Raw genomic sequence first — 26,799 nt, forward strand, 5'->3', positions numbered from 1 at the left:
GAAGTCTGAAGATTTGGTATTTACGTCCAAAAATGAAACGAAAATCAGGCTAAAATTTGAAAATGACAGGGAGATGTTAGTTATTTAAGTGAATGTTAGGATTTTTATATAGGAGCGACCCGTCTTTTCAACTAACAGTATGTCAGGCTTGTTGTGCGGAATATGGCGTTGCTTGTATGCACGGTTTTGATGGATCACCTTACATACCTTACATATAGCATTATGCCTGGTGATGTATTGCACCGGTGCCATAACAGTGCAGCCAGAAATAAGATGGTCCAACGTCTCTAACGCTGAACCATATATTCCGCACTGGTCGTTCTCCATCCGTTCTTTCATTATGAGCTTTTTATAAGCTCGGGTGCGACCACGCCGTGATGAATGGGACACATAAACACTCTTTCGCTTCCATCACCGTAAATTGCACTGTCTGGACGCTCCGTTGGGGTTCGTTGAGAGATCTGAAAAAGCTCTACTGGTTCCTGGCGTATGTTGCATTCTGGACACGTGTGGAGTAACTTTCGCCATACCGTCGTAACCGACTGCATACGACAGAAAGTTTCTGCTTTAGTGTGTCCAGAATTTCAACTACGGGTGTCTCACTGGGGATGGCATAGTCCCGGTAAACCCTCTGCACATTGTTCTTCACCCGTCTGCTGGCATTGCCAGAGCTGAGTTGAGTCAGCCTAGCAATTTCCAACCTTAGTGAATCCCGCTGAATTTCCAGACGAATTTGCCATGGTGGATTTCTTTGGTCACTCAAACCAATAACGCGAAAGCGAATCTTCTGACTGTCTAATCTGACAGCCGTAACTGCACCACAATACACAAGTGATTGTAGTTGCAGCAGCGACATATCAGCACACAGCCGAGATGCAATCTTCTCATTGATTTGAGGTAGAATTCTTGGAGATGCATAGAGCCTGGGAATACCTGCTCTATGCAAGGGATCCATTTCCGAGAATTCTATACACGCTCTTTGGAATTCGTCCCGAAGCTCAGTGGAAACCTCAGCTGAACGGTGGAGAAGAGTGCTTCGACGAGTACTGAAACTGTTGACTGCAGTGCGGCGTGGTGTTGTTGATACCGCCGCCTCTGCCCCCATCGACTCTCGGTCAACAGTTTCCGCGATGACCTCAACTCGAACGCGCTGTCTGATGATGGTCGGGATTGTTTCGCTGCGACTTATAAAGCAGTACTGGTCTGAGACTCGCTTTACAGTAACGTGCGTGAATTGCGAGAAATGTTCGACGAATCTCTGGTGCAACAAGGAGCGGTAAGATGTTGTACCCGCCCCCGTCGTTATTTCGAAGTAGGAGCGGATGACGAAGAGGTTCATTTCTTCAGTCCGTCAGTCATCCGCTGCCTACGTGAACCTACTGAGGTGGTCGCCACAGATTGTGGCGAAACAGCTGTAGAAGGTGGAGCAATGCTCCTGGTCCTCGCCTAGACATCGAGCCGCCCCACGACTAGCGGTTACGACGCCGTGCTGTCCATTACGGGAGCCCGACCCAGTCGCCAAGTTGGACGACTCTCGCCGGTTATTCGTATCGAACCTCAAATTTCTCCTTTTGCTCATTTTTGGTGGTGCATTTTATCCCTAGCTGCCAGATGTGGTGATAGCTTCCTCAGTGATTAATCTGCAAGACTGCAAAGTTCCTCTACTTTCTCAAAAGACCTGTACCCAAACTACGGGCACCCTACCCTTAATGTTGCCCTGTAATAGGTTGTTAATCGAAGCCTGAGCCCCGCGCGGGGTATGCACTTCCTGTAAAAGCTGAGCATACCGACGAGCTGACGTAGTTTTTTTGTCTACTTGGGTTCCAGGAAGCTCTGGATTGCCTAGGAAGAGCTTTTTGTCCTGAACAAATTCGCATTTTAATGGATCCGCGAGGCGCAGTGAGGTTAAAATATGATGTTTCGTATTGTGGCACAATTTAGACGGCCGCCCAACGCGCAATTTCCGGATAACGTCCTAGCAGTTGGTGGTATTGTGAGCCAGCAGAGACTACCTTAACACACGAAGCTGCCGATTTCACTACCTGACACCTTGAAGACGACAGGGTTGACTTATCGATCAGCTCCTTATTCTGTAGATCGAACACAAGACCGTAATGGATTGACCACAAAAATGACCGGGTCCACAAATTACGCCACAGACCGAGGTTGAGAGTACGGGCTTCTGAGCCGCAAATGTTAATGATAGTGCCGTTTTCCGCCGATAGCTCGTAGATCGACTATTGAGGTTTGTTCTCCGATTTTGGATATAAATCGACGGCACAATCGATTAGATACGTGCAGTGCGACATCTCATCCGTGAGAATATACGACGTGACTTTGTAGCCTGGTCGGTCGCCCCCATTAGTGAGAGCCGGTTGCGGTTTTTGAAAGCGAATAAGATTTGTCGGATCTTTTGACCTCGATACGGAAAGTGTTATGGTATCAGCAAGGGGCGTTTTCATGGAGTCGGTTCGTGCATGAATGGTCGAAACTGGAAAGGTCGAGCGGCTACTTCTGGAATGAGTTTAGCAATGGATGTTTCCCACTCCGCAGGGTTGGCGCGTACCTTAGTCATTTGCGCTGTTATACTCGTCATAAACTCGACGATCACATTTGTCAAGTCGACTACTTAGCTGCGTGTTACGTCCTTTTGGGTGGCGAGCATACCTGCATGTTCGTTGGCAATCGACTCACTCACAATGTGTGCACAATTTCGTCACTTATTGCGATTCCAGCTAAATCTTGTGAATGACGCAAGATTTGGCTTTGCCTGCGGTCCCCCATTCCCTTATGTGCTGGCAGCCGCCTGGTCCGTTGCTCTGGCGACGTACACAAACGTTTGATCAGCGCTTCTTTGAACGTAGGATACAGGATCACCGCTGGTCTTTGCTGGTCGCCGTGTGGCTGTCGCTGTTCACGGCTCGAGGGAGAAGTGTGGACGTACACTCGAAGGATGTGCGCTATAGGCCGGAGGTCAATAAAACGTTGAGGAGTGGCGTGAAATCCGCTGGTGCCAACAAATGGCGTTCGTCGTCACACATTTTTCCATTTTTTCAGTCAATAAACGTCCGTTACGGCGTTCGAAAGCCCCCAAGTCTTTTTTTTATAATTCGACTCGGGGGCTTTTGCGAGACATTCATCTTCGGGCTATGGTATTCTGTTTTCAGAGCGAATTTCGAAAAATTCTTGATTTGCGACGCTCGACGCGTGCTGGGACGACCCGACCGAGGGCGGTCTTTAACATCTAAAGTCTGCACATAATTCGACGATTTTTCTTTGGATTCTCTGCAAATTTGCTGCTTTTGCTTACTCGTAAATTCTGAGAATACGGAAACTTTCCCAATGAGTAAGAAAGGGATACGCCAACTGGAGGGATATTTGCATGCTTCATGCTGTCGCGAAAATTCTATCTAAGATACTCCCTTACCATCTCAACGAACATCTCAAAAGCTTGATCGACAGAAAGCAGGTTGGTTTTCGCTGGGGTCATAGGTGATCCACGCACCAAAATATGAGACGCAGAGACCTTGGACTAACTCAATTCTTAAACAAGAATACTATCTACATTTATGCTAGTTAGTTTTCTTCAACGTCAATTCAACAAGCTCTAAGATACTAACAAAATGCAAGATTTAATCATTGCACTTAAGTTGATACAATCTTTTATGGCGATCTGTTGATGAGTACATAGTGTAGTCACTAAAAATTTTATCGCACTCACAATTTTAGCTACCGCGGCTAACAATTTCTTTCTCTTGTATTTTAGTGCTTTTTTATGTCATTCACTCGATACTAATTTACGAACGACACTGAAGAGAATTGTTTAAACATTTTCTCTCAATTTAAAATAATAGCACTTATCACAAGATTTGATCACACGTAGCAGTAAGAATTGTCTTTTTTTTTTCAATGGAAATTGGAGGAGCAGATTTAATTGTCCAAAAGTTATTTCTTGCGTATCGAAACTCCGAGTACTCAGTAGGAGTTCATCTTCAAAACAAGCACGATTTTCTGACCCATTTGATTAATAGTTTGGTCCCCTAATCGAATCCTTGACCTAGATGTCTGCAATGGTCTAAAAACTCAACCTGTTTCCCCACTTCACTGGTGTTGAATGTGTTTAGCATCTGAGAAGCTGTGAAATCTTTATTACCTATCAATTGACAGCTGTAATGATACGACAGATTCTAAGATAAGATATTTCTCCAGATGTTTCCTATAGTATATATTGTAAACACAATTTTCTATTTATCGCTAGGTTGATTTACAGAAGGAGTGAGCGATTAATCTCTTGTAAATAAAAAAAAGTCTAACCGAAGTATGTCTAGAGCAGTGTTCATTGATAAGGTTTCAAGTGTGGGTTTATTTTGTAAATCAATTGATACGCCTACATAGCAGTTGAATTACACCTGGAGAAAAGTATCTGATAAGTTCAATTTGCAGGTGCATTTAGTGGAGTGTATTTCTTTGCATCAGTTCCATTTATTCTTGTAATGTCGTATTCTGTGTTGCTTGAAATAAGGTGGACATTGTGAAGTGCTTAGCCGTGTATAAGTTGTTTGTTAAAGATAGTTACTAAGTAACAATCAAAATGTGTAAATCGTCGATGATTCTGCTTGAAACGACAGCTACAAGATGTAAATAAATTTTAATTTCCTGCTTTATAGATACAAAGTGTGATATTTATCCCTTATTCCCTTGGGATAGGAAAAAGCTAGATTTTGCAATTTCTGACTTTCACATTACAACATAACGTCCCTTCCCGACGTAACATCCCCTTCAACCATCTTGGTCAATCCATGGTATCGCTGGAATTCCGAAATTCTAAGGTCTCATTCATGGTCTATCGTAATTGGATCCTTTTAGTTCTTGCAAGATTTTTCTAAAGCCAGCCCTCTGTCATATACTTTATCATTCGGTCTGGTAAACAATCGGTTTGCATCCATTTTTAGTGACCGTTTTATTGAAGCTTGATAATGTCTGATATTGGTGTTAATGATTTGCTGTTTATTGTATATAATTCTACCTCTGAATCATTCTGATGTGGACCTCGAATTTTCTGTATGATTTTTAGTTCGAGTGTGATCGGTGTGTGTCTTGGCCCCTATAGTGTATTATTGTTTTCATTGACGCAAAAAAATATTGACGGAATGAATATTTCGTAAATTTATGATTTGTGTAAGGTGGTGATCTTCATTGTTGCAATTGTCATGGCGAATGTATCTTCAAGTTGAGCCCATTAGCGAACACCTTATACGGCAGTGACGTTATCAAAGGTAATGAATCATGGGTCGTCTCTAGAAAACTATTAAAAGTTCTTCCTTGCTCACATCATCGTGTTATCTGGTGAACGTGCGTAAACCCATGAGCATTAATTTGTCTAGTGTCTAGGTTTTAGGTCAGCGATCTGCTTTCAAGGTTTTGTTTCGGTTCAATATCTGTGTGGAAAGGTTTAAAACCTACCGCTGGCACTCCTGCCATACGGTTATGTGAGTCTTTCACTAACCACCTCCCCCGCGGGACTGCCATTTCGGTATTACGTCGCGGGGCAGGATCAGCTATGAACTGCGGCTCCTGTCGTTATATGTAACTTTCCTCCGAAGCTCCTCCCTCCTCAGCAGATTATGGACTGCCTTCATTAATTTTTCCACCTATGTTTCTTGGCTAGAATCTTACTAAGTCTTGCAGATTCACTGGTGCTTTCAATGTTTTGACAATAGTGCAACCAGAAGCAGTCTTGGTGACCGACTTCTACCTGTTTAGATTGTTCTTGTCGATTTGTATTAATAATAAAATCAAAGAATAACTCACTTCTTTGGTTGATTTTCGAGCTGCCCCAAAGCGTATCAACAGGTTGGTCTTCTTTGATGTTATGATGGGCGTTAAATGTTGCAGTTCCTTTGACGAAGCTGATTAGTCATGAGGCATGTAAGTCGAGGAAATATACACGTTCTTGGCTCCCGCTCGCTCCATCATGACCATGACTAGTTCCCTGGAACTTAGAAAATCATACAGACTCTTCATCGCGAGAATACATACTCTAGGTCTGTCCCGATCTGTCTGGAATAAATTGTAATATTTGCTTTGGAGCCCTTTGATGGATCAGTCGCCTCTGATCCAGGGCTCCTGCACTAGTGCAAGGTGAATGTCTCTTAGAGGAAGACAAGCAGATTAGCCGAGATTTGCTAGCGCAACCCTCAGGATGATCTGCTTGCGTAGGGGATTCGTCAGTCCCCGTCGGACCGTCGATCCTCATCTGCTCCAACAGCTCGTCGTTAACTGGATCCAGGTCGTCATCCGGTTTTGCGGAGCGGATGATTTTCACATTTACGTTCTTGATCCTGAACCGAACTTTGTAGTCCGCCTTTTTTAATGTCTCCAGGCACTCTCCGTCTGGGGGTGTCCTCTTCCTTGATAACTACCCAGTCCTCCATGGGGATCCTGGGGTTTTTAGGGAACAGGGGTTAGACGAGCTTGTTCTTACCCATGCGGAACTTCGGTAACAAGATGCGAGCGGCCGGTCTAGAGGGGAAGTCGTTGTATGGGATGACTTTGAGCTCTACGACTTTGCTGGTGTCGCTGATTTTAGCACGATGAAAAAGTTCCGGGAGAATTGATCCTCACATGCTATAACGTGGAACCCACAGACCACCAGAGAGGAACGTGTGTTCGCCTTTGACGTACAGAAAATGCTCGATAACCATCTCCGATAGTCTGGGCTCAACACCAGTCCACATCTCCGGCGCTAATTGGCCGCTTCTGGTACTAGCTCTTGAGCAGGATTCCAGTGGACCTCCGCTTCTTAGCCGGTTTCCGATGACCGACATTCTATTTTGTCCTTGCTTTGGTTACGGTTCCTTTCAACACAGCAGTGCTATGACTGGTACAGACTATACTGCTTTCGACGGCTATTGCCTCCTGGCTGGATGCCAGCAGCTTGTCTTGGTCCCACGAATAGTTCGGAAAAAATATCCACCCTGGTTAGCCCGACCACCAGGGTAGGGGTCTTATTTAAATCTGAAGGTGCCCAAGGTATTCATAATTCGCATACTGAAAACCAAGCTTCCCATTGGCCACGCGGCCCTCGGCGTATGGTGTTCCACCTTGGCTTGAAGTTCTATTAGCACCTTCTCCAGTGCAGAGAGGACGATCTCTGGGCTGTTGTTTGGTTCATCCCTCCGCCAGGTCCACTTGTCCCTAGCACATGGCCAGCAGGTAAAGAAATGGATGAGTCTACTCCCAGCCCAGCGCTACATACTCTTGGCCCTTCCAAAGACGGTTTCCAGCAGCCACCGCGAGAAGACTGTGTGAGGACTTGCCGAATTATGCAACCTACGAACAATCAGATTGACCACTTTGCGATCAGTAGTAGATTTAGGAGCCGCCTTCTGTATATGCAAAACAGGAGAGGCGGTGATAACGGCCTCGAAAGGGATCACCATCTGATGGTCGGTTGCCTTCGCTTGAATATTACGTTCACCAGTTCTCGTAGCTTGGAGAGTTGCGACACTCCAAATTCAATATAGACTGCTTGAATGATCCAGCTGTCGCTCGACATTAGGAGAGCTATTTGGATGATTGGATGGTAGATACCCTGAGTAACAGGCCTGAGAATATGATGAGCACTGCGAAATTGTGGAAGCAGAATGATGAACGGGATAGGTTGAGGACTATATTGACCAGTGATGGTGGGGATGATATGCTCAAATTTCGATACGGCCTGAAATCGGGAGAAGTTAAACGTAGATTGTGCGCGACAAAAGGGAATGTGCTATTGCGCTGGTCAGAAAACCGGAAAATGTCGCAAAGGCAATGTGAAATGTGTGTTGTCGCAAACCTTTCAATGGTCAAGTGAAGGAGCTTAACGGTCGACTCTTCATCTACTATAACGAACAATTGAAGAGATGTAAAGAACATAACATCCGGTGAAGTTCCGCCTTCAGAGGATGAAATGGCTAGTCATCGTAACATACAAACACGGACTGTTCTTCCAAGCAGGAGAGAAATCATCTCAATCACCAATGCCATCAAACAGGTTGAAGCCGCTAAGTTCGACGATAGGCCTGTCACCCGTGAATTATATGATCGGAGGGCATTAAGGAGGAGCGATAATTACATTGCTGGCTACACCACACAATGGCCGACGAGTGGTTCAAGAGCACTTGCCACAATGCAGTACAAACGGAGTGCAAGCATGTTGGAAAGCCCTGGAGGGAGTTGAAGCAAATTTCAGCGAACCGTGGTCTTTTTTGTCTTCTGTTTACTTCTTTTTGGAGTATAGGGACTCCACACAGTTTCAGCTATTTTGTTGATACTTTTTCCATTTTATTTTCAATATTGTGCAAGTAATAAGCTTCCACCAAAGATTTCGATTGGTTTAAAGTTTTTCGAAAAAGAGCATCACATTAACAACTGTAAAGAAATGATCTCCGACTATCAGTCAGTCATGAAACTCATATTCCGGAAGATAAGACCTGAATCTATGCCTACGACCCCGAAACAACTAACCATTCAAGCAAAGCATGCAAATAATAAAGCCAAAACACCGCCACACGCCGTGCGAAAGTAATTCAAAAGTCAAGGTCATGTTAGCAATTTTCTTTGATTACTCTGGTGTCAACAAAAATATTATTTAAGATACCATAGAAGAAAATCAGCGTGAATCATTGCACGTATAAAAAGATATTCCGGAGGAGGTTTTTGGATTGCTGCGAGAACTGAAAAAGTGGTACATTGGGTCAAAGGAGGATTTAAAGAGAATAGTATAGATTTGGAAAAATTGATGAATTATATTTAATAATTCACTTTATTTTTTTTGAATATCTGTAGGTTTCCCGCTTTCCATGCATTTTTCCAAACCGAAATCGCTAGATACGTCGCAGTTTTACATAGCAAGCATATGAATCACTTGGAGAGCAAAAATCTCGTTTAGATTAGCGCATTTCGGCGCGACTGTGTTAAGATATACTCGCAGGCGATGGTTAAGCTGAACAAGCGCTGTTGGTCCAATTTTCGTTTCTTATGATTTTAAATCTTGCATCAATGAATACAATGCACGGGGCCGTTTTTAAATTCATTTGTTATTATTGAACTGCTTTCCGGAGAACGAGCTGAAATCGATGAAAATTGAACAATAAACCGCAAATTTCAATGCTTGAATCCAGTCAAACTGCTGTTGAGTCAGGCGAACCATAATAAGTAAAAGTTCTACTTGTCTTAACTCCCGCCAGATAAGAACAAGTAGATTAATTCCAGTGTTCAATTACCCCAAATTTATTTTTATGATTTTGATAATGAGCGGAGTTTTGTTTTGCAATTTTTATTAATACTTTTGCATTTTAGATTAAACGGAAGGAGATTTTGAGTCAATTTGATGGTAATTTCTGCAACATGTGCTATTAGTTCGGCTGCTGCTCTCTGTGCATTGTAACTTCGAATAACAAAGCACATTAGCATAGACTGCAATGGAAAAACTTTGAACACTAAAGCGATCCCCGCAGCGTTTTTCTGTATTTTTCAAAAAACGGACAACAAGACTGTTTGCAATGCTTAAAAGTATTTCTGAAAACCACAAGGAAGGAAAGAAAGAAACTTGTTGTGGACAAGATCCTCTGGTTGAGAGTTTATGTGTTGTGCATGAAAGAACCTCTAATCCTATTACCCGAAAGCAACGAAACAAAAAAAGAAAATATTTCGAAATAATCCAATGTAGAAAAATGAAACGCATTCATGAGATAATTACGTGCACACTTAATTGTATTGCGAATATATTTTCACCGTCATCACCTCCAATACTTTCCACTATGGAAGCAACTGTTGAATAGTAGCCTCTCTACCATACAACAATGCTCAATTTCTTTCGCGCTTTCCATGTAATAGTCTCAATATCGCGAAGAAAACCAAAATTTCAAGTAAATTTTTTATCAACAATTTAATTGCAGTTGCACCTACGGCAAATATATCTAAACTGCACGTGAAATCATTGAACGGAACCCAACTAAAAGTAAGTTGGCATGAAAGGAAATTGAAGGTTCGCTCTGTTTTCCGTCTACTACCGTGAAAATTTGTATTTACTTTATCAGCTCTTCCACCGACTAATTTCCATTTTAGTTGGTGTAGTGTTCATAGTTTTCAGTCTTTTTTTCCTGTGCTTCCATTACGTTGATATATATTTTTTTATTCTGTGCAAAATCGTTATTGTAATTAGTTCTGTAATTTGTTGCCAGCAGTTAGTTCGACGGTGCCACGTCCCGATACATAGTCGCATGGATTTGAAATCATAGACACGTTCGAACGGATAATAACGAAAAAAAAAATGGATAAATTGTGTCAAGATTTAAGCTTGTTCGATATAACTTTATTGCGAACGAAGAAATTGTTCAATCGACAATCTGTTAACTATGAACAAGCATTCAATCCATACTCTCTGCCGGAATACTCGTGTCGTTCAATATCATTCATTTGTGGAAACAATTTGAGACGAGGTGATTTGGAAAAAAAAGTGTTTTTTAAGTTAGCAAATTACTAAAGTGAGTCAGCATCCTTCATGGTTGGCAAGTTCTGTGCTGTAATTGCAAAATATCATTTTGTGTTCTCCAAGTAATATTAGTAACTGCAATGTTGTTTGACTATCAAACAAAGATGCGTTATTGGATGTGTAGGCCAAAATCCAGTTAATACAGCTCCTAAATCGCGATATTTTCAGTGCGTTGCCCAACCAAGTCACACCTCGATATTACACAGTCTTAATATCATACAATGCAGAGACTATCATCGCGGAAATCAACGGACTGTGCAAACACAAGACACGTGAACAATATCATGAAATTCGTTGCTACAACGCGGATGTATCAGAGAGCGACCGCATCTATTAATATTATAGTTCACATTATCATAACAACGAAACGGTTTAATTGCCTTTATACCTCCACTAAAATTCTAAACATAAACTATACACCATGCAAACGCTCTCAAGCTATTATTATTTAATTATCTGAATTTACATTCGTAGCCAAAGTTTGGTGCGAAAGAAATCAGAAGAAACAATGCAACGATATCATGAGTGTTATCAGTTCATTTACAAACTATGCCGAGTTTCGTAACAATGTTATCAAAATGGACTCATTCTACGGTTTCATTAGTGCAAAGCGTCACAATTCAAAGTCAGTGCATCATTGAGGCTAGATTACCAGTAATATAGGAATACGTGTCAATGAATCCAATCCCTGAAATCACCGCTCTTTTGTAATTAAATAGTAATTTAATGCCATCGTTTTGGTTCTAACATGTCTGAACGATGTAGGCCACTTATTGTTATTCGGATAATGGCAGTCCAAATTAAATAACTTGTTTTAGCTTCGTGATCCTCCATCTCATATATCAATTATACAAAATAGTATCAATCTTAAAAGGTAACTACGGACATTACCCAAAAACTGCTTACTTTAATTGAAGAAACATTGGATATCTATCTCAGCACCCTGAATTGCCACCAGAAAAATTGCCACATAGCCCTTTTACTTGAGAAGTCAGAGAAAGTATTACACAGTACTCCAGTACTCCTCTCCATTTGCACATAAGACGCTACCAAGAAGGGCAACCTTCAGAATGATCGGGAGTATTAGTGAGGCCGCCTAGGGCCAGGGGTTTAGTGGGGGAACTTGCAACTCCAAGAACTCAAATCTTTGCTAGGTTCATTGTACTATCCCCGGAGATCGGCCTCTCGTCGACAGCGTTCGCAGGCTTTTGCGAATCTGAGAATATTTTCCAGACACAGACTCTACGCTGAAGAAAACCTTACCAAGGTATCTTCGTTGGAGGTCTGAGGAAACCGGACAGCTACATTCGAAATGCAGGGCCGTCTCTTCATCCTCCTCGCATTGGCTGCTAATTGACGAGACCACCACTCTGATTTTTTCCATGTGGTAGTTTAAGAGGCAGTGTCCCGTTAAAACCCCTTTTAGGGTTTTCATGTCCCACTTCTTAATGGACAACAAAAAAGCCGCCTTAGCGGCCTCGGGTTCCTTCACAAAGATTTTCGTCTACCGGCAGAAGATCAAATTTCTCTATTCGGCTACGACTTGATAGTAGATGGCCGATGATGCCAACAAAATGGCATAATCCCAAAAGTTTCGTAGCCATGCATCGACTATTTTTCTTTTTTAGTGGTTACGACGGAATAAGTCTTTTTAAAGACGAATCATATGATCGGCCGGCATGAGAGCCAACTTAATCTTTGCCAAGAAATTTTTAGATGGACGCATGGCCGTAAGATTGGCTGCTCTTCCACGCACCAATGACATCAAGCCTATATGCGCCGTTAGCTGCTTTCCGTTTTACCTCTTCTGCAATCTGCAGGATTTTTGGTATTGTCCCTGGATATGGTGCCTCCACGTTAACTTGGAGTCGAGATGTACTCCTAAATATTTGACTGTTTGTACCAGCTGTAACTAGTCCAGTCTTCCTAGCGTCCATTATAGAGGCACCAACTGTGGATTACATACAATGTTGCATTCAGGCGGTCACATACTGTGCCCGCAGACTTGCCGATAAATATTACGGTTAGGTCGTCCGCGAACGTTGGTACGAAGACCGTTTTGTCCTTCAGGAGCTATAGCAAGGTGTTCATTACCAGGAACCACAACGACGAAATATATGAGCGATACCATGACCGTCCGGTTGTGGATAAAATCCGGCTCAATAGGTTACGGTGGGTGGGTCACTTAATCCGTATGGATGAGAATGATCCCGCCCAGAAAGTCTATAAGGGCAATATTTATGGTAGAAAAAGAAGACGAGGCAGACCCTGCCTAAGATGGAGCGATGGCGTAGGTCAGGACGCCAGACAGCTTTTAGGGATATCGAATTGGTGGACCTTGACGCAAAACCGGGATGTCTGGAGTTCCTTATTCAGGCAGGCCTAGACCGAATACCGGTTGTTGCGCCATTGATGATAGTGATCCGAGTCTATATTGTCCAGTCCGAGGCTCCTGTTGTGGCTTCGTAATAAGCTGTAGGGTTGTCAGCCATACGCAACCCCCAACCTGGAGGACCAGTTGGTACAATTTGTCCCGTTTTTAGGCGCGAGAGACTCGGCTTCATCCTTCTCCGTCTGTAGCTTTTCGTTAAGAAAGAACTCTCAGCGGTCACCACGTGGAGGTGGAGATATGGTTTGGTATTAGAGCTGTTGTTGTCGGTTCAGCAGGCGTAACCCAGGTTCTATGCTCCATCGTATCCACGTTTCGCCCTGGGACCTATACTACTCTTTGACCACCAACCACCAATTTTGGGTTTTATATCAAGAATTTGGTACAACCTTAAGTTGAGGGTGTGAATTGTATTTATATAAAAGTGGCTCCGATATCACAGTATTGACTCTGTCCGCAAAACAATGGTCTCCTTACAGGTTCTGTCTAACATTTCAACGTATTTTTCTAATATTTGTTCTCTATTTTCATTACAGATGATCCTCAGTTCGGTGAGCTCATCCTACAGGCCGAAATGGCCATTGACCATGGGATATATCCAGAAAGGATATATCAAGGCAGTAGTGGGTCTTATTTCGTGAAAAATCCTGCAGGTGTAAGTATCCGAAAACAATAAATTACCTTTGGCTGCTCTTTTCCCTTAAGGGATTGGTGCGTAGATATTAAGCGAAATCGTATACCAAATTTAAGAGCAAAAAGCAAATAAAATTCAATGGGGATTGGTTTTGAAGTTTATTTTTAATGAATGAACACTAGAGTTTTACAAAAACCAGTTTGGATTGAATTGAACAGAGAAATGTTAGATAGATAGACAGATATGTTCTTTCGTCAGAATGGCTTTCATTTGGGGACTCTTGTTTCGTTTCAGAAAAACATAGGTGTTTTCAAGCCAAAAGATGAGGAACCCTACGGGCGACTGAATCCAAAATGGACAAAGTGGATGCACAAGTTGTGTTGTCCTTGCTGTTTTGGTAGAGCATGTTTAATACCAAATCAAGGGTAAGTGAAAGGTTTAGATAAATATAATATATTCGACAAAATTTCGTCTGAAATTATGTTGTTGATTGTTCGGTCCTTTCCAGCTATTTGTCAGAGGCTGGCGCAAGCATAGTGGACCAAAAATTAAAATTAAATGTTGTGCCGAAAACACGGGTTATACGACTGGTATCGGAAACTTTCAACTATCCAAGAATCGATAGACAAAAATATAGGATTAAACGAACTATTAAAGAGCACTATCCAGCAGCAAAGTTTAATCGGATGAGTCTACCCCCTAAGGTGGGTGTCGTAGTTATTAGTAGGTCGATGTCTTTGGGTCTAGAAGATAGGGATCGCCTTTGCCAGATTAATTTAAACAATCGCTAATAATTTCAAATAAATTCACAGGTCGGATCGTTTCAAATGTTTGTTGATGGTTACAAAGACGCTGACTTTTGGCTTCGTCGTTTTGAAAACGAACCACTACCGAAAAAATTGGCGCATAGATTTCAAATGCAATTCGAACGACTCGTTGTTCTCGACTACATTATACGTAATACAGATCGTGGTAACGATAATTGGCTCATCCGATACGAAATGCCTACTATTGTTAATGGATTAAACGGGACGACAACAGCAGCAACAAAAGCAGCTGCATCGTCAGGAGGGAACCTCATATCTACAGAAGCTACACCCGGTTCGAGTACAGAAAATCAACTAACACAGAATGAACATGCCGATTGGCATTTAGTCCAGTCGCCTGATATCAAAATTGCCGCCATTGATAATGGTTTGGCATTTCCATTCAAACATCCTGATTCGTGGCGAGCATATCCGTATCATTGGGCTTGGTTACCGCAGGCCAAAGTGCCTTTTAGTCAGGAAATAAAGGATCTAGTTCTGCCGATTTTGTCTGATATGAATGCAGTCGAGGAGCTTTGTCAGGAACTTTATGAGCTATTCAGGGTAAGTGTTTTTCATTTTATCACATCCCCCATAACGTGTCAGATAATATTCACATACAAGCCATACATAGTATAGCCATAAGTTCTGTCAGTTGATGCGTATAGCGAGAAATTTTTGGCCGACGAAACTGGTAACATTGCGTACGAAGAGTACCTAACCATAAACCACTTCGGTCAGACTTTCAGGTTTTCGAATGTTAGTAGCGTGTGAACGACAATACGATGGAGTTCGGTAACTACGAAGAAAGAATCGCGATTATTGTATTGTACCAATGTAGGAATACGCCGAAAAAAATTCATAGTTTGTTAAAAAGCTGCCGGTAAAGGAACGATTCGTTTTTAGGACATTAGCTCGATACCGAGAAACAGCTGATATGGTTGACAGGCCGAGGGAGGGGCGCCCGCGCTCCATACGTCGCCCGAATGTTGTGCATGCTATGCGTGAGCGTGTTCGTCGCAATCCTCTCCGCAAGCAGAAACGAATGTCGGCGGAAATGGGCATTTCAACTCGAAGTATGAGTCGTATTTTACGAGAAGATCTCGGTCTCGATGCGTTAGTCATATGTGAACGCCAAAACTGAAGGAAATACGGCGAACTCGGTGTGTTGCTCTTCTGCAAAGATTTCCCGGTAAAAAATATCGCAAAATTCTATTTTCTTTTTTCTTTACCATCGAGGAAAAATTCAACCAACAAAATGATCGAGTATATGCTCACAATTGTTATGAAGCCAAAGAAAATGCTCGGCGAGTCCAACGTCCTCACCATCCGACTTCTGTCATGTTTTTGCGTCTCATATCACGGAGTAACTGATATTCATTTCCGCGAGGGCGGCATCAAAACCAATGCGAGCGTGTACGAAAAGATGTTAGATGGGGTCGAGCCATTGAGTGAATCTCTATTCGCTGGAAAGCCGTGGTGCTTCCAGCAGGACTCGGCCCCAGCTCATAAAGCCAAGTTAATTCAGCAGTGGTTAGCGGCGCATGTTCCTGACTTCATAACTGCGGATGAATGGCCCTCAGGCAGCCCAGATTTGAATCCTCTGGACTACAGCCTTTGGTCTAAGTTAGAGGAGACTGCCTGCGATCGAACTTTTACCGATTTGGAGAGTTTGAATGCCTGCATCGTGCGTGTAGCGAGTCCTTAAGTGTTTCACGTAGGTACCTGTCGTGGAAACTTAATCCTACGGCCTTTTAAAGACACGGATTGATTTTGTGACCAGAATCAGAGCCCCGCTGTGACAAGCAACAACGGTAACAGTCTATACCAAGTGCATGGCTTAGCATTCATACTGGTGGATGCAAGACTTGCCTAAATCTCTCCGAACTAAAGAGTACGGCACCCGTGTTGAAACGCAACACCACGCCGAGGCCCGAAGGTCTCTTCTTGCTTGTGTATAACCACAACCCCCATGAAGCTCCCACTAGGGGCCAACCGCAAACAACCGAGCTCTACTCACATACAACGGGAGTTCACCCGAAGTATGAGAGTCCAGGGGCTATCCCGGTTCCCATTGTACTAGTATACCCCTGGTAAGGTTTCGTGGCCGAAGCCACTTCAGATGAGCCCCGTGCAGACTCGGGTCTGATCGCCCTGATTAGGTCTTTGAAGCATTCGCCTACTGCATCACGGCCGGCAAGCCAATGCGATACAGCGTGTCCCAGTGTCACCACTTGGAGGTTCTCCTCGGCCACTTGGTTTTGGTTCAGCCGACAGGGTTGGCGCCCCGTCTTCCTCACCGCCACCTCTGAGCGCCACATCTTGCGTGCAGCTCGAGGAATGCCGCTTCATACTGTGCGTGAAGCGATTAATACATGGCCTCATAGAATTCAAACCTGTATAGTTGCTGGCAACGGCCATTTCGAATAACTTTTTTAATTAAAAATCGGTTTACTGTCTGTCCGTCACACGCATTTTTTTCGTTTGTAAGTTCTATGTTTCTCTTTTCTAATGGTGTACTTTTCGATTGGTTTGGTTTATTACTTCGTGAGAAATAAAAATTTGTTTGACTGACAGAACTTATGACTATACAATGAATATTATTGGAATGATTTTAACGTAATCCTCCCGAATTGCAGCAAGACAAAGGTTTTGACAAGGGTCTTTTCGAACGGCAAATGTCTGTGATGCGTGGTCAAATACTGAATCTTACCCAAGCCCTAAAGGACGGCAAATCACCTGTACAATTGGTACAGATGCCAGCTGTTATTGTTGAACGGTAAATTTAACTAAATTTAAAGCATATTGAATCCATGGGAATGAATGGCCTCGTTTCTTTGCAGGTCAAGTAGTTCAAGCTCGAGATTCTTCTCCTTTACACAGCGCTTCCAAAACAAAAGCCCCTTCTTCTCATGGTGCTAACTAACAGGAAACTGAGCATTATATAGGAACAAAGAAACTAGATACATATATATCCACATATTTAAGTCCACGAAAAGATTAGGAAGAAAGAAATTCATAAATATGCCTGCGTTATCACCGTCAACAACAAATAAACAGAAAAGACAAACGAGAGAACTAAATGTCGTATTTGTTGCGTCATTGTTATTTTAAATGCTGTGAAATTATACTAAAATTTATATATATATTTTTTCCCCTTTATTTTAGGAGATAATTCAACACCTGTCTCATTATAGAATTTATTTTTAAAGTTAATTTCTCATCTAGCCATCATACGTCTATTTTATTTTTTTATTATTTCCTTTTACCGTCGCAAATCATTCCTAGGCATACCTCGTGTTTTGTTATGTTGATTTTTTTTTTGTCGATTAGGATTTGAGATTGCGGTAATAATAATGTGTAAAATAGATTGTGATCTAATTTTCCAAATATTGTTTGATTCGATAGGTCCTGATTTGATTGTGTTTTTTTGTAGAGTGTACTTTTTTTTGTACGATTATTTGCATCGTTATAAAATTATTGAATTCGGTTTAAGTACAAAAACGAAAATAGGAAAACGTCACCACCAACGAATTCCAAAAAATTTAGAAACTATCGCGCTAAATGCCTTCCCTCGCTGCTATTAAAATAGGATGCATACCAAGCTGGGGAAATGAGTCATTAAATTTTAAGTATAAGAGGGGTTCATGCCTAAATCGAAGATCTATTGAATTTTTTGAGGCAGGCCTGGAAAAATAAAAGGTTTTCAGATAAGAGCGTTCCCTTTCCCAAAGATTTACCACATTTGTTTATGCAAGCTCGAATGCTGGACGATACGAGCGCTAGCTTTTCATGATCAATTATTGCTCGATGCTTGCCAAGTCAGGCGCTGTGGCTGATTACGCAGGATATATTTTTCATTGGGTTGTGGTGTAGTAATCACTTCACAATCTTACGAGTATCAGCCATTCATGAAGTGAAGGACTTCCAACAAGTTTCAAGCCAACCTGTCCCGGGATTTGCGGAGACGAATACTCTTGCTAGGTAGGCGTATTTTTCATTATTAATTAATTATCAGCTGCGAGAAAATATGCATCCTCATTAATAGGGTCATTGAACCGCTTCCTATTTTAACAAATCAGTTAAATTGGTTTCTTTTCCATTTTCATTTTCTCCCCCTTTCGCCTTATCTATTGTAGTAGGAATTTAGATATATCGTAACATAAAAAACAGTATAAATATCGACTAAGGGATATATATATATTAGAACAAAAAAAAATTAGGAATATTTAATGAAACATGAAATTATTCATTTTATATTTATCAAATATATGAAAGAAAGCAAAGATACACTTATTACAACTTCAGAAGTCATACCAATATTGTAAATAATAACATATTCACATATTACGGGAACGTAAAATAAACTGTAAAATTGGAATTTTAAACTACGTTAAATAAACGAAATGAGAAAGGACCTAAAATGTTAATATCATAACTAACAGTCCTAAACGCAGTTTTTATAATCTTTCAATTTCAATTATCCCCAAATATCCCTTGAGTATGCAATAAGTTTGATCTTTCTAATTCCAGGTGTAAGCTTTTTGCCCCGAAATACAAAACATGAATGCAAGATCATAAACCTGGAAAAAAACAGGAAAAGGTGCTGAAGAAATAGTGTTAGGACATCCAAACTGAACTGAATAATTGGCTTGAATTCGGATGTCAAGGCACTACTAGTTTACAAACCAGGGAAAATCAAGAAAACACAATCAAAATTAACCAGATTTCGATCCCGCTACTCCTTTCGAATAGTAGCGGAATTTTTGTACACGGAAATAACACCAAATCAAGAAAAATTCGAAGAGCAAGAGCGTGGTATAACCATGTCCAGTTGATCTCATGAGTGAATATGAAGTAAAAATTGCAGGTCCAAAGGTGCGTTTACAAATCTTACTACTTCTTACTTTCAACTGCATTCTATACTGAAAATACAAAAAGAAGCTACAAAAATATCTGGCGGTTATTCGCACGGTAGAGGCAACCCTTCAGATGCTGCCTCACTTATGCCCTGTGGAGTAGTGCAAAGGAAAGTAACTAATATATGGTGTCCGTTGCGAGTATATTGTTTCATAAACACATGAATTATGATGAACGAAGACACCATCGTATTTTTGCCTTATTTGACTTAAGCCTAGGCAAATACTTTGAGGATGTGAGTTGGTCCCCATCATATTCATGACGGGCTGCACTAATTGTGAGGATTGGCTGACTCCCACATTTTATTGTGCAGAACGCTCGTTTCCAGCAAGTGCCAGCTTCTTTAAACTCAAGAATAGGTGCCGGTTTCGTCGCAGTGATCGGCGACAGCGAGGTAGAGTCTGAAGAGTTGCCTCTTTTTTTTTAAAAAGAAGAGTATTTTGCTCTCAGAACAATTAGTAGAAATTTTCAATGAGACTTTCTAGAAAATAAAGCCAAAAATAAAGGACTCGTCAAACAGAAAACGAACTATCCGTCGCAGACAGGTGATCTCAAACAGCACGCGGACTGTTTACAGTGGCACAAAAAGTGATTGAATGTACACCGTTGTGAATTTCGTTTCCAAGATCCATTTTTCCTGTCTACCGCGATCTCTGTAATTTTTCACAGCACCGCTTCCTGTTTGATTAGGATGATGCAACATTTCATAATACAGAGTTCGCGCGGGTAATCCGCTTTCTGTTTGGCTCTTAAGTAATAATAATACGGACCACTGAGATAACAAACTCATCCAGTTGTGAAATGGTCTCCGCTAGCAACGCTACAAAGTATAAAATTATCATCAACGGCGCAACAACCGGTATTCGATCTAGACCTGCCTTAATAACGAACTTCAGATATGCCGGTTTTTCACCCCTAAAAACTGTCTCGCATCCTTCCACACCATCGTTCCATCGAAGGCAGTGTCTGCCACGCTTTTCTTCTACCACAGATATTGCTCTTATAGTATAGACTTTCCGGGCTGGATCATCTTCAATAAAGTGACGTGCCCACCGCAACCTATTGTGCCGGATTTTATCCATAGCCAGACGATCGAGGTATTACTCATAGATTTCGTCATTTTATATGCTACGGAACCGTCCATCCTCTTGTAAGGTACCAAAAATTCCTTGGAAGCTTTTTCTCTCGAACGCGGCTAACAGTTCGAAAATTTTCTTGCTAAGAAGCCAAGTTTCCGAGGAATACATAGGGATTAGCAAGATTATTGTCTTTTACGGTAACAGCTTTGACTGTATTGTCAGGCGTTTCGAACGGAATCGTTTTTGTAAGCTTAAAAAGGCTGCCAACAACCGTACGCGGATTTCATCATGCTATTATAGATGGTCTTGAACTCAATGAAAAAATGATGTAATAATGACGATATTTCAACAGAAGGAATCTGATCTGTTTGAAATAATAAAAAACTTGTTGTTTCAAGTGATTTGTTAGCACTGATGAAGGGAACAAGTGGTTCCCGAAATAACGGTATTTGCAAGAATAAATATCTACACTAACGAAAAAGAAACAAAAAGTTTTTTATTATTTCAAATGATTAATCGTTGGAAACACCGCATAATTACATTCTGATCTGTTTTTGATTTGCTTGGAATGAAGCTTTTTTGGTACGGATCGATGATGTTTTGGGCATATGGGTCAATCCGGCCTTAGTGGATAATATCTTACAGATGGTACTCAACAACATGATACTTCTATAATTGCTGCGCGGCCTGATATCCCCCTTTTTATCAATGGGATAGATAATTCCTCTTTGCCAGTCATTAGGCATTGATTCGCTGTTTCAAACCTTGAATATAGGTTGATGAACTGCTTGGTATAATTGGTTGGCTCCATGTTTAACCAGCTCCGTTCTAATTCCATCGGTTCCTGGCGACGTACGATTCTTAAACTGATAAAGTGCACGGGCTGTTTCTTCCATGGTTGGCAGTGGTAGCATCTATATATAGTCAACTTCGAGACAAATGGGGTTAAATAGCAAAATTTTGGTAGAGAAAAACGTAATTTGGAACACAAAAGTTATTCGGTTTTCACAAGTAAACTTTTGTATCCTGTGGTGAAGTCCTAGCTTCGATTCACCATTTATTCCAAAGTTCTAGCTATCCTAATTTTTGAGTTATTACGATTTTAATGGTGTGAGAGCGGCAACTTTTTAAAAATTACATGTGGTAGCTAAAGGATTAAGAAATCGAGAAAAAAATACTTAATATTCTTTGCTTAGAATTTCATGAGGAAGCGCCTGGCATGCAATTTGTCCGGTAGTTTTGAAACACCCTGTATACTTGGGAAGTTTCAACATCAACGCAAGAGGATCGGGACTACTAGAGTATTTGGTAGGAACCGAATTGTAGATCCCCAATTTGGATAATCTTCTTTTTCTTCAGCCTTTGTCCCGTTCACAAGCGGGGTCGGCTCGTCGTGATCGGTTTCGTCATTTGGCTTTATCAAATGCCTGATCTGGATACAATCTCTAGGCTTTTAAATCCCCATCTAGCACACTATGTTAATAGCATGGTGGAGTTCCTAATTTGGGGTTCTTGCCGGCATGGATCCACCTCTAACTACTCCATTTCGAAATCAACGAAAGATAGGTTAGGCAGCCTACAAAATAGAATTGCGCTGGAGTTGCGTTCCATCAAATACATTGTTGGAATTGAGAAAACAACCCAAATAATCACAATTAGCATGAGAGAAGCTTTCGAAAAGAAATATCCACTCAATATGCGAAAGAAGGGCAAAACACTTTGGTGGAACTCTGATTTGGCAAAACAGAGGAGATCAACAAGAGTACTCCTCAACCGGGCTCTAAAGTCTGATTCAACTGTTGACTAAAATGGGTACCAAGAGGGTCAGAAACTTTTGAAAAAGAGCATAAGATCAACGAAACGATCATTATGGAGGCGCATTTGTGAAGATTAGATTTTACCCTCACAAAGCCACGCATTCTTCAGCCTCTTTATCGTACTCTTTTCAGCTAAGGTTGAATTGTGGCGGAGCCATACCGGGCCCACTGGAAGTGGGCGCAACCTGCTACAAGGCCGATTTCAAAGAGCGGGACTATTTAACACGAAGTAATCGTTGTCGTGTAAAGTAGACCTTGCCGATTCAGGATCATGTGAATTTCGAGGCAAGCAGCTGAAGCGATCTCGAACGTCGCATCACCTACATCTCCTGAAAATTCTCCGAAAACAAGAAGAAGATCAATCGCACTCTGGCAGCGATGGCGAAGTAGCCAAACCAAGAAAATCAGACGATCAGCCATTCAAGTTTCCATACAACTTATGGATCCAGTTCGCATTCAGAGCAAATAATGTTTTGCTCCAGAAAGCTCTTTTGTTGGTGTCGCGCAAGCACAATTGATTGTTCCACAACCAACCAACAATCAACTGTTATCGCCATCCTTGCCATTTGTCATGGACGACAGACGGTCGCTGCCTACGTCCGCCTCGAGAAATGGGTGTTCGGGTAGCCATCGAACTCCGACGTGTGCCAGGCGGACCAAGCCACATACGTAATGTACCACCCCATGTACTTTGACGCGATTCCAAAAAACTGAGTTCGCTGGGTGCGCGGCGACATCTACCCGAGTACAGCAACACGCCGCATTACAGTATACGACTCCCCTCGGCGTAATTATCTGGTAGAAACAGGCGCGAAGGTCTCGGTCCTTCCCGTCTCCAGACTGAACAAACTATTTCCCCAGCAGCTAAAATTAGCGACAGTGAACTCCACCCACATCGCAACATACAGCTACAAAAGAAGTAGACGTACGTCTTGACTTGCATTGGACCTTTTCGTGGCGCTTCATTTTAGCTGAAATCCGTGTCGTCATATTAGGCGCAGACTTCCTGTGTTACTATGAACTGCTGGTAGATATGCAGCATAGACCCCACAACTTCCTTCCGGTCATCATGGAAAATTTCAACTGCTCTGACAACGACACTCTTTCCATCATTTTTAAGGTCATGCACTCTCCAAAAATATCGCAACATTACAACCGAATGTAGTATCTCCCAGCCAGTTGAGCATGATGTCCAGCACCACATCAGCACTACTGGTTCTCCAATCTTCTCGTAGGTGTGTCCTCTACCATCCCAGAAGCTCGCCGTTGTGCAGAAAAAATTTGAACAACCACTTAAGCAGGGTATATGCAGACCTTCCAACAGCGGTTGGTCATTTCCACTCCGTTCGATCGCCAAGCTCAATGATGAGTGGCGACCTTGTGGAGATTATAGACACCTGAATGCTCAGACGATTCTAGACCGGTATTCCTTTCCACTCATCCAAAATTTTATTTGGCAAACTGTCGTGTTTTCTTGACCTTTCATCTCGTCGAGGTCTACGATCAAACCCCTTGCAATATAGATATCCTCTCGCGATGCAACCTCGTCTAGATCTTTCCACTCGATAAATATCTCTTACTTTCGAGCTATCACTTCTGCTAACCCACCTAGCACGTTTTTCACCTGGCCGCGAAAACTATTCGCTATCTTCTCGCTGGATATATTTAGTATAATATCAGATATCTTTTCTGCGTGCGCCTGATACCACCCACTGTCACCCAGGTCTATCAATCCCGCATTGGCTTCGACTATGCGAAAAATATCGGCGTAAGAAATATCTTTTTTGGAAATAATGATTATTTCCGGACGAATCTTCTCTTCTTTAGCGGTCCACCTTAGTCCATTCTCAGGTTTACGAACTGTAGATTCTTCCGCTTTAGTTAAGTTGAGGCAGTAATCGAAGAATTACCAAGTTTCCTCGGAATTTTCGCCGGATCAGTTTTCTTTGACAAAGAGGCGTTTTTCTTCTTGACCACTTGCTGAGTAACAGCGGGTTTTCCTCCTTATTCCGTTTCCCCGCGATCTCTCTGCAACTCCGCGGCTTCCTCAGATCTCAGACTAAGATACCTTGGTAAGGCGTTCTTCAGGGAAGAATCTGCGTACTTTCGGCTTCTAGAGAATGTTCTCGGATTCGTAAAAACCTGCGGACCCGCAGGCGGGACGTCATCCAATGATAGTACAATGGGCCCAACAAAAGACTTGGGTGCTTGGGTCTCTGGCTTCCCTCATTTCTTCTTTTTCTTTAGCCTTCGTCCCGACTAAACTCCACGAATATTTGCTCTAGCTAAGAAATTCCGTTTGTAAGTTCCACACCAGTGACCAAAACATTTTTATTGTTAATAACATTCATATATTCTTTAAATAGGTTTTTTAGACAAATCCTTTAAAGATTATTTATTACTGTAATACATAAATGATTTACGTCATCATCAACTTATACACAATTCGAATATGATACACTTAACAGTTAGAAAATAAAGTCTTTCCACAAATATGCATTAGATTTTCCAGTAAGCGATTGTTACGATTATAATCTAAATGCACTGACTACATTCAGTCTGGCGAGTAAAATTGCTGAAGCGACTTTGTATGTTTCGGCTGCACGCCGATTGTTGCGTGCGCCACTTCGTTGATAAAACTGTCCGAGTTGTGAATCGTCGTCCCACCCAAAATCACACGATAGCCGGACACGTTCAACTGATGTACGGCCAGAGCCTCCTCGTAGGTTGCGCCGCCAATCATAAACACCACAACTTCCTGATGAGGTCTTCGGAATGGTACGTACGAGCCCACGACTTGGTACATGGGATCCAGATCACGCCCCTTGAATACTTCTTCGAGCGTTTCCTTCAGGAGGCATGTGTGCTGCGTGAAGACGTTCTCGATTTCCTTCAATCCCTGTGAGGTGAATGCTTGAAATGAGTGTGACAAATACGAAATCACAGTCGCCTTACCTTTATCAGATTTCTGGTAAACTTGACAGCATCGGTAATTCGTACGGTGCTGAACAGCTCGCCCTGTCTCGCATGCTGCCCTGCGTACTCGATCAGTTTCGGCACGAAACTTGCTTTCCCTCCTCGTTTCTCTATTGTTTGCAGCAATCCCATTATATCACAATTTGCATGTCGTTCGTAGCGTAATGCGTAGATTGCCACCAACTTCAGAGCATCCTTCACGGCAGTCTTCTCGTCGGCCACGAGTTTCTTTACTCTTTGAAGTTGTGCCGAGTGATCAGCCCGACAGGCAATGTCCTGCTCCAATTCAGATATATTCAACAGATTCCTCTGCGCCGTCTGATCGGATAACTCGCCGATGACTCGGACATGCTTCGAAACCGTTCCTGACATTTTCTTGAATTGTGGATATGTTTCCACGAAGTTTTTCATGTCTGAAATGCTTTCCACTTTCCGCTGATCTTTTGCCTTCTTCTGATATTCGTCCATCATGCTCTTGATGCGGGATCCAATCTCGCCGAAGTTGGAGTACAAATTGCCCGAATAGAATTCATCTTGGTCGCCGGAAAGGACAACTTCTTTAAGGTCTTTTGAAATGCCAGAAACTTTCGATAGGTCAACTCGGTTGTTGTTGATTGTGAGCAACTCATGGACCATGGCTTGGTACGTCCACTGGTGAAGGAGTGGCGTTATTGGGTCATCTCTCCGATCGAGTATAAGCAGCAAAGGAGGAGGAACGCCGTTATCATGACTGCGGAAATCGAAAAGCGATGATTCCTTCGAAATTACATCGTAAACTTGCTTCGCTAAAGTCTCTGCGACCACACTTCCAGCTCGATACCGAATAACAGGATGAATTTTCAGTGAAAGCAAGATGGACGTGAGACCTTGCGCCGAACGCATCAGCGCTTCTGGTATCCACTTCAGGCTCTGCATGCAATACGGAATGTTGAAGGAGAACAAGTTGGGATTCACACACAGGAAATCGGCATAGACTTCCTTCACTTCCCGGACCGACTCGCTCTCGTCGCTCTCCGCAAGGAGCTTGATATCTGTTCGCGGGATAATGTTGCTGAAATCTGCAAGCAAACGCCATTCAAAACGTTTTCCTGCGATAGAGGACGGACTGTCTTCACTTACATATGTAATACGCTCCATATTTGGGACTTCGCAGCTCATCTGCCAGCAGAGAGACATTCATTTTCGTCGGCCGTATGAAGACTATGCACTTGAGATGTTTCAGGCGCTCGTTTGACCGGGCGGAGTCGATTCGTTCGAACAGGTAGACCTCCCGCTGCAGCATATCCGATTGGCTAAATGCCATGGAAATGATACTTGTCTGGAAGTGGTCGAGCGTTGATAACAGAAGCTAATTAGGTCAAAAACACGTCGATGATTTCTCGGCACTTACGGTTTCCTTGTCCATCAGAATAATCTTCAGCCCCGGGCCCGACTCGTTTGTCATCTTCTCGATGTAGAGCTTGATCGCTGTGATTACGTTCATGTTGACTGGTTTGTTCGCGAATTGTTCTGGCGATTAAAATCTGTTGCTGCTCCTTGAGGGGGTGGTTACAATCCCAAGTAGCAGCTGTTAATTTGACATTGCGCGATTGGTCAGAAAATAATCAATACAAGTGTTCGGCGAACGTCATGACTGGAGAT

The 26,799-nt window shown here is 42.3% G+C and overlaps 2 protein-coding genes across 7 annotated transcripts in view; one reads left to right on the plus strand and one right to left on the minus strand.

Annotated features, from left to right (window-relative positions):
* LOC119659141 (phosphatidylinositol 4-kinase type 2-alpha) overlaps window positions 1–18,822 on the plus strand; it is a 28,074-nt gene extending 9,252 nt beyond the window's left edge. For 3 of the 6 annotated variants that reach the window (XM_038067075.1, XM_038067080.1, XM_038067077.1), the window contains 6 exons: window positions 13,463–13,581; window positions 13,855–13,985; window positions 14,069–14,264; window positions 14,373–14,930; window positions 17,006–17,145; window positions 17,210–18,822. In XM_038067075.1, the coding sequence (XP_037923003.1) occupies window positions 13,463–13,581; window positions 13,855–13,985; window positions 14,069–14,264; window positions 14,373–14,930; window positions 17,006–17,145; window positions 17,210–17,288 (1,223 nt within the window). In that variant the 3' untranslated portion in view covers window positions 17,289–18,822. Of the gene's footprint in view, window positions 1–4,368; window positions 4,638–10,228; window positions 10,485–13,462; window positions 13,582–13,854; window positions 13,986–14,068; window positions 14,265–14,372; window positions 14,931–17,005; window positions 17,146–17,209 lie in introns of those variants that run through there. The other 3 variants (XM_038067079.1, XM_038067078.1, XM_038067076.1) reach the window with 3 other exon arrangements.
* A 5,688-nt stretch (window positions 18,823–24,510) lies between these two features.
* Window positions 24,511–26,790, minus strand: LOC119659404 (vacuolar protein sorting-associated protein 45). The gene is made up of 4 exons (XM_038067475.1): window positions 26,549–26,790; window positions 26,278–26,476; window positions 25,138–26,216; window positions 24,511–25,081 (listed from the first exon to the last, which is right to left on the minus strand). Exons 1-4 carry the CDS (start codon window positions 26,639–26,641, stop codon window positions 24,737–24,739), a joined length of 1,716 nt encoding a protein of 571 aa, XP_037923403.1. The 5' UTR covers window positions 26,642–26,790; the 3' UTR covers window positions 24,511–24,736.
* Between the last annotated feature and the right edge of the window lie 9 nt (window positions 26,791–26,799).

This window comes from Hermetia illucens, chromosome 6, assembly GCF_905115235.1.
Source record: "Hermetia illucens chromosome 6, iHerIll2.2.curated.20191125, whole genome shotgun sequence".
In the NCBI taxonomy this organism is placed as follows: domain Eukaryota; kingdom Metazoa; phylum Arthropoda; class Insecta; order Diptera; family Stratiomyidae; genus Hermetia; species Hermetia illucens.

Bases quoted from the DNA above. Each gene is read 5' to 3' on its own strand.
- LOC119659404 (XM_038067475.1), bottom strand. From the start codon at position 26,641: ATGAACGTAATCACAGCGATCAAGCTCTACATCGAGAAGATGACAAAC. The intron at 26,477-26,548 runs GTAAGTGCCGAG...GACCACTTCCAG, and splicing joins TTCTGATGGACAAGGAAACC to ACAAGTATCATTTCCATGGC. The intron at 25,082-25,137 runs GTAAGGCGACTG...TTCACCTCACAG, and splicing joins TTACCAGAAATCTGATAAAG to GGATTGAAGGAAATCGAGAA.